This window comes from Physeter macrocephalus, chromosome 13 (genome assembly GCF_002837175.3).
Source record: "Physeter macrocephalus isolate SW-GA chromosome 13, ASM283717v5, whole genome shotgun sequence".
Lineage (NCBI taxonomy): Eukaryota > Metazoa > Chordata > Mammalia > Artiodactyla > Physeteridae > Physeter > Physeter macrocephalus.
The window spans coordinates 80654103-80661763 of record NC_041226.1 but is presented as its reverse complement, the minus strand read 5'-3'; the positions used below and the strand labels follow the sequence as shown (position 1 = coordinate 80661763).

Below are 7661 nucleotides of genomic sequence, written 5' to 3'. Positions count from 1 at the left end.
TCGGCAGGCGGACTCTCAACCACTGCGCCACCAGGGAAGCCCTGTTTTATATTTTTGCCTTTTGGATAAACCTGTCAGAGCTATAAAGGATTGGGGCCTTCAACTAAGAGCAGGAAGATAAGGGAAAAGTTAAAAGTCAGCACTCTTGCTTTCAAAATTAGAAAAATTTTAGAAAAATTTCAGACAGCAATCAAATGTTAGCTGAAATGCTCTGGTGATGCTCTCAAATCTGCATCCTTGGATCGGCAGGTCAGTGCGCTAACTAGAGAGAAGGCAGGGGCTGCTTTTTGGACTATCTCTGTGGATGCCTTCAGCACTCTCCTTATTTTGTTCCTCTTACACTTTTGCTAGGCATTATGGGATTTAAAGGTTGACCATGTACCTATCTTACACTTTGGCACTTTCACGCCCAGCCCTGAGAGCTGTGTCTGCCAGTCTGCCTGGTCAGCTGCCTCTGGACTCTTCCCCTGGTCCAGAGCCTCCGGCTCCTCTCCGCGTGGCCAGAGGCGGGTCTCTTGGTGGCGGCCTGCCTGGTGACCCGTTGAAGTTGGGGTCCTTTGTGGTCTGAATGAATGGATCTGGTCTTAGAAGATAAGTCGCTTGCTGAGGAAATTACCTTCTTCATTTCTGTTCTTAGCAGGAAGGCCTTGGCGTTTGTCCAGCACTTCATGAGAAATCATGGTTCAATTATGCTTTATATTTTCCCTCACTTCTTTCTGTGTTTAACACAGTGGTGAAAATTAAAGAACCTTGAGTGGAAAGTGCATCAGTAATATAAAAACATATTTCAGTTATATTCTGACCTTGATTCTTTTCCTCTGTAACTATATTTTTTGCAAGATTAATTATGCCTAGGCTTCTCGGTGTTTGCTTCTGGATGTTTGCTAGTGGGGTGATTGCTACTTTGCCCTCAGATGAAGTGATGCTTTCATAACTTCTAAAGATGACTGAATGCCTGAGTTCTTTATCTTTTAAATTAAATTTTCTTATTGTTCATACTGATAAAAATCCAGCTGTACTCCAACTATCAGGATAAATTAGTGTGTTGTCTGTAGAAACTAGCTCTTCTGTTTAATTGAATAACAGATAAATAACAATTTATATGCAGTTAATCTAATCTGTTGAATGGCAAGCCACAGAGCGGACATACTGTGGTGACTGGGTAACCTCTTAGATTGTTCATGGTGAGCTTGTGACACTTTAATTTCTATCAGGGCTGATTTGAGTTTATGTTAAAGTGGCGATAGCCTCATTATAATAGTACTGAAAGCAGTCATTAGTTATGTGTTTAAAATTAGAAAGGGAATATAAATCAAAAAAGTCTAAAAAAAGGAATATCAATAAATACTTTCATAATTTAAGTTGATATCTAAAGATAAGAATATGAGTTGGAAATAAATGTAGCAATCTCATCCTCATGGTCATGAAAATGTTGGCATTTGTTCAGATGCCTCCTTAAAGGAAACTGGCTGTATTTGATCCTAGATGGCTCGATACCATCTAGGATCAAATACAAAGATCGAATATAAGACCTTAACATCATTAAAAATTTTGTTTCCTTAAATAGTTACCCTTGGGAGTAGATTTCTGTGAACAGGAAAAAAAAAAATCTTTTTAGTTGATCGCCTTGGGAAAACAGTGTTTCTAAAAGAATTCTTACTTGTACCATATGTTCACTCATTGGCTTGAATTACTCAGTTCTTTTGAACAGTATTTTTTTCTGATTTAAAAATGTGCAATTAAAACGTTTTTGAGTATGTAAACACAGAGGGGAAAATTAAAATTTATTGAATCTCATCATGAACCTATAACCTCTGTTAATATTTTTGTATATCCCTTTTTTACAGTGTATTCTTATATATTTTTATGTGTGTGTATATCATACCCCACACAGTATTTTGTAACCTTTTTTTAAAAAAAAATAAATTTATTTATTTATTTTTGGCTGCGTTGGGTCTTCATTGCTGCTCACGGGCTTTCTCTAGTTGCGGTGAGCGGGGGCTGCTCTTCGTTGCAGTGCATGGGTTTCTCATTGCAGCGGCTTCTCTTGCTGCGGAGCATGGGCTCTAGGCACGTGGGCTTCAGTAGTTGTGGCACGTGGGCTCAGTAGTTGTGGCTTGCGGTCTCTAGAGCACAGGCTCAGTAGTTGTGGCACATGGGCTTAGTTGCTCCACGGCATGTGGGATCTTCCAGACCAGGGCTCAAACCTGTGTCCCCTGCATTGGCAGGCGGATTCTTAACCACTGCACCACCAGGGAAGTCCTGTAACCTCTATTTTTATTTGAAGTAAATAAAGAAAATAATTTCATGCCATTAAACATTATTCTTCTGTACCAAGACTTCTTAAAATGTGATCTCTGAAACTCCTGAATAGCACATAAAACTGTGTATTTTGTGGATATAAGCATTTTTTTCCTGGGAAGAAAATCTGCAGTTTTCATCAGATTCTCAGAATGGCTTCTGATAGTTAATGAACTTCATTTTAATTAATTAATTAATTTTTTTTCCAGCCATGACACGTGGCTTGCGGGATCTTAGTTCCCCGACTAGGGATTGAACCCAGGCCACGCAGTGAAAGTGCTGAGTCCTAACCACTGGACTGCCAGGGAATTCCCAAACTTCATTTTTAATGACTACATGATAATATTCTGTTAATTCATTTTTACACATTTAGTGTGTATTAGAAGTATGTTGTGCCCCAAAATACTTTATTCCAGTAACGCAAGGATAATGTTTCACTCAAACTTTCTTCATCTGTATTCACAAATGAAAGTGGTCTGTAGTTTCCATTTGGGGCATTATTTTTATCAGGATTAGCTTGTGTTAAACGAGATTCATTAAATAAACAGGTACCACGGCCCGTGAGCCACAACTACCACAGCCCGTGAGCCTGCGCGTCTCGAGCCTGTGCTCCGCAACAAGAGAGGCCACAATAGTGAGAGGCCCACGCACCGCGATGAGGAGTGGCCCCCGCTTGCCGCAACTGGAGAAAGCCCTCGTACAGAAACGAAGACCCAACACAGCCAAAAATAAATACATAAATAAATAACAATTTAAAATGAATATCTGCTTATAAAAAAACAGGTACCGCACATTCTTCTGTGGTCTAGAATAATATAAGAAAGATAACCTTTTTTTACAGTTTAGTAGGCCCCATGTCTAAGTGACAGCAGTTTACATTTCTGATTTCTTCTACAGATACTGCTCTTTTCAGAGTCTTCTCTCTCCCTCCCTCCTCTGTTTCTCAAGCCCCTTCCTTAGGTTTATTTTGGTTATTTACTTTTTGCTAGGAAACTATTAATTTTGCATTGCTATATATTTGCTAAAAAATATTTTTAAAATTCTTTAAGTCCATTTTGTATCTGCAGACACACCTTTGTCGCCAGGTTTGTGTGTTATTCACCAATTGGTGATTTGGAATTTATGTAAAAATCAACAAAAAGGCATTTAGGTATGTTAGAACTTAAATGGATTTTACAGTCCAGTGGGAGGACCAAGCTGCCATGTGTAGCGTGGCCAGTGCTGCGTCTCAGACATCCAGCTGCTGACGTAAAGTACGGCCAAGTACTCAGGCTGTGGTCCAAATGCCACTTCTCCCTAAAAGGGACTGGGGCTCCTCAGAGAAGCGGCTGATTCTAGGTCGGGGGAGAAATGAACACTTAGGAACCTAGAGCCTGGATCAGGCCAGCAGCAGGGAAGGCACCTCGCGTGGAGTCTGAAGGACGCGGCGTCAGCTCAAGGCACTCCGCCCTCCCAGGGTGGGCAGACGGGACTCCGGGAGGGATAGTAACCGAGATGGATCGAAGCACCAGCTGCGCTCCAGTCCGTCTAACTAGTCGCGTGGATGGGTGTAAGCATACTATCAGGCACTCCTCAGCGTCTCTTGGTGGAGTCAGTTTTTCCCCTTTTAATCTTTCGGTGTAAGTGACTGTAGTGATCGCTCCTGGTGAGGACGCTAGCTCAGAGGAAAGGGTGCTGTATTAAATAAGAGGTGCTGGCCCGGCCAGTAAAGAGAAAATGCAGCCCAGAAGGAAACAGACCCCAGTGTCTACCGCGTGCAGGGATGGAAGATCTAAGAGTGAAAACAGCGCAGCGGGAATACAGCTGTCCCTCCGTATCCATGGGGCATTGTTTCCAGGACCCTCGCAGATAAACGTTTGCAGATGCTCAAGTCCCTTGTGTAAAACGGGGTGGTGCCCACCCGACCCGCATCCCTGGGTTCTGCATCCGTGGATTCACCCAGCCATGGATACAGAGGGCCCAGTGTGCTTACTAAAATTGTGGAGAATATTTCCGTAATCTAGGATGGGGAGCTCTTAGGAAGACAGGAGACCCAGAAGCCATAAAGGAAGACGGTCACCAATATGACCCAGAAAGAAAAAGACAAAACATGGAGCAGACCATAAACAGTGGCAAATCAGTAATTTGGAAACATTTGTAATTCTTAATGATTCACAAATGGTCACTCTCCCTTATATAACAAAGAGCCTCTGTGTATTGGTAAGAAAAAGACAGTAGAAAGATGGGATGAAGATATGAAAAGACAATTCACAGGAGAAAATCCTGTGGTAATCAGCATTATGAAGATAGTCCCAACTTCCTTTGTCGTCAGTAAAAGAACAGTACAAGCAGCCATGATTTTGCCTGATTGGCAAAATTGAAACCGAGCAAGGATGCAGAAATGTAGAGCTTCCTGTGGTGGGGAGGTCAGTTGACGGGGCCGTTTGGAAGGGAGATCTGGCACTGTTTATAAAAATTAGAAATTACTTTGACTCAGCAGTTCTGCTCTTAGAGATCGAGTTTATAGAAATAAAAGCACAAGTCTGTTAGGACTATGACTGAAAAAGGAGAGTGGCCTCAGTGTAGTAGCAAACGAGCTGGAAACAACAGCAGCTTAGTTTTCTCCTTAACACCCTATCCTTTTGGATGTCAGGGAACAGGCCGGTGGGCGGGGTTAGGGAAGGTGAGGAAGTGAACAGGGGAAGCTTCTGAGCGCAGTGGTTCTCCGGGAGAGCGCCAGGCGAAGGTCACTTCCTGCAGTGCTGCGGGTGGACCTGGGGCCCCTGCAGGCGGTGGCACAGCGGCAAGAGGAGACGCAGCTGATTGGTGGAAGGAGGAGAGGAAGACTGAATTGGCTTGAATTGAATATTCAAACAGCCCCAGAGGCTTGTGTCCCTTTCCTAAGGTTGTGGGAAGAGTCCGTGTGGATTAGGCAGGCCTCACGCTCAGATCCGTGATGTACACAGCAGAGGCCGTGATTGATACGATATTTACAAGGGCGACCACATGTCTTGAAGAAAAAGCTTATCTTATTTTCACTATATTTTGGTTTTAAAAAGTGGGGAGTAAGTGATTCCATTTGGAGAGATCTATCAAAATGCCTCTTAAAATAAGATTTATTGTATAAATGGTAAGCCTCCCAATCTCTGGAGAATTTTGCTTCCTAGAATTACTTATTTCTTGGTGTTGCTGTTAGCTAATATTTCGCCATAAATATCACTTTTTCATGTTTCACTGCCTCTTTCCTTGCAGTTTTTCGTAGCATCAGATCCAACAGTGAAGACAGACCGGCTGTGGCACGACAAGTACACCCTGAGGAAGTCGATGATCCCGTCCTTCATGACGATGGACCAGTCCAGGAAGGTGGGGTGGGACTGCTCTGGCTGTGGTGTGCTAATGCTGTCTTTACCTGCATCCGGTGACAAAACCAGTCTTCGGTTAAACACGGTTTTGTGGCATTTTAGGGTTTACATTCTTGAGGTGAAGTATATGTTAATTGACTGCCTCAACATATTAATATGTGTTTGTTAATAACAATTTTTTCAGTTCCTGGAATTCACTTGGTACTATCCCAGATGTTCTTATTATTTAGTTTTTAATCAGTAGAATAATTTGTTGCTTATGAATATTTGTAGTGCTTGGATGTTTGATCCTTTTAATTTTGAATAAAGGTAACTCTAGAATATTTTCCTTTTTTTAGGTCCTTTTGATAGGAAAATCGATAAATTTCCTGCACCAGGTTTGTCATGACCAGACGCCCACTACAAAGATGATAGCTGTGACCAAGTCTGCAGAATCACCCCAGGACGGTATGATGACGATGATGGTGGTGATAATGTGACGGCACGGTGGTGGTGGTGATGGGGGTGGTGATGGTGATGTCGGGGTGATGGTGGTGGTGGTGGTGGTGACAGTGCTATATATTGCTTGAAGTATGTTTCGTTCCGTAGGACTGACAGATTTTCTGAATTATTATCCAAGATACCTTAATACACAGTGTGATACATATAAAATACCTATTACTGTGTAAATTTTGAATTTCCTTTCTCATACAGTTAAGCAATAACTAGGTGTAGCTATTTTACTCTCCTTGGTAACTTGTGTTACTTTTTTTGTGATGCAGTGACAATATGCCAAAGTAAGGAAATAAAGGGAACACTTGCTAATGAACTCAGAGGCTTGTTCAGAAATCAGCACGGATTCCCAGCGTTCATGTATTCAGAATGCCGCCCTGTGTTAACCGTTCTGTGGTTTTCCCTCATTTACTACTGTCCTCTCTGCCATTTTCCCCATTTGCTGCCTGCCCCGTCCTCAGTAATTTCATGTATTCTCCGTGTGGCTGACTTACACGGACAGCTGTCCAGTCTTGGCTACATTGGTTACTTACACTGTTGTCTTGACTCATTCACGTTTATTTTGTGTGAGGCATTGTGGTAGCTATAGGGGAGATGGTGTGAATTCACCATGATGATGCTTTTCATGGACTATGGTCTAGGAATGGAGATTAAACGTACAATAAAGTGAAATAATAAGTAGTAAATGCTAGAAAGTGATATATGAAATGAGGTGTACAGGTAACGTGCTTGAAGTACACAGTGCAGTACTTTAGCTGTAGGCGCTGTGCCATCTGGTATATACAGGTCTCCAGACCTTATGCATCTTGTATAATCAAAACTTGGTACCCTTGGACCTTCACCTTCCCATTTCCCCCTCCCCACCGTCCCTGGCAGCCACCATGCTATGCTCTGATCCCATGAGTTTGACTATTTTCGATTCCACACGTAAGTGAGATCATACAGCATTTCTTTGCTCTGTCTGGCTTACTTCACTCAGCATGATGTCATCGAGGTCCATCCATGTTGTCACCAATGGCAGAAGTACGTTCTTTTTTAAGGCTGAATTACGTTCCACTGGATATGTACACTGTATCTTCTTTATCCATTCACATGTCCGTGGACGCTTTGGTTGTTGCCATGTCTTGGCTTTTGTCAGTAATGCTGCAGTGAACACAGAGTGCAGAGATTCGTTTGACGTCCTGACTTCATTTCCTTTTTGGATGTGAATTGCTGGGTCGTATGGCAGTTCTATTCTTAATTTTTTGAGGAACCGCCATACTATTCTCCACAGTGGCTGCATCAATTTACATTCCCACTGACGATGTACTAGGGTTTCCTTTTCTCCATGTCCTCGTCAACACTTGTAATTGCTTGGCTTTTCGATGGTGGCCATTCTGAGAGGCGTGAGGTGCTGTCTCATTGTGGTTTTGATTCGCATTTCCCTGGTGATGAGTGATGCTGAGCAGCTTTCTGTGTTCCTTTTGGCCCAGCTTGGTTTTCAGCATCTGAGAGGACTCACTAGGGAGATTCCAGAACGTGCTGGAG

At 42.6% G+C, this 7661-nt stretch overlaps 1 protein-coding gene across 2 annotated transcripts in view; it reads left to right on the top strand.

Annotated features, from left to right (window-relative positions):
* The window catches only part of TUBGCP3 (tubulin gamma complex component 3), a 58992-nt gene that overhangs the window by 25738 nt on the left and 25593 nt on the right, over positions 1 to 7661 (top strand). For both annotated transcript variants that reach the window (XM_024117452.3, XM_024117451.3), the window contains exons 12-13: positions 5533 to 5643; positions 5981 to 6089. In XM_024117452.3, coding sequence (XP_023973220.1) covers positions 5533 to 5643; positions 5981 to 6089 — 220 coding nt within the window. The remainder of the gene's footprint in view (positions 1 to 5532; positions 5644 to 5980; positions 6090 to 7661) is intronic.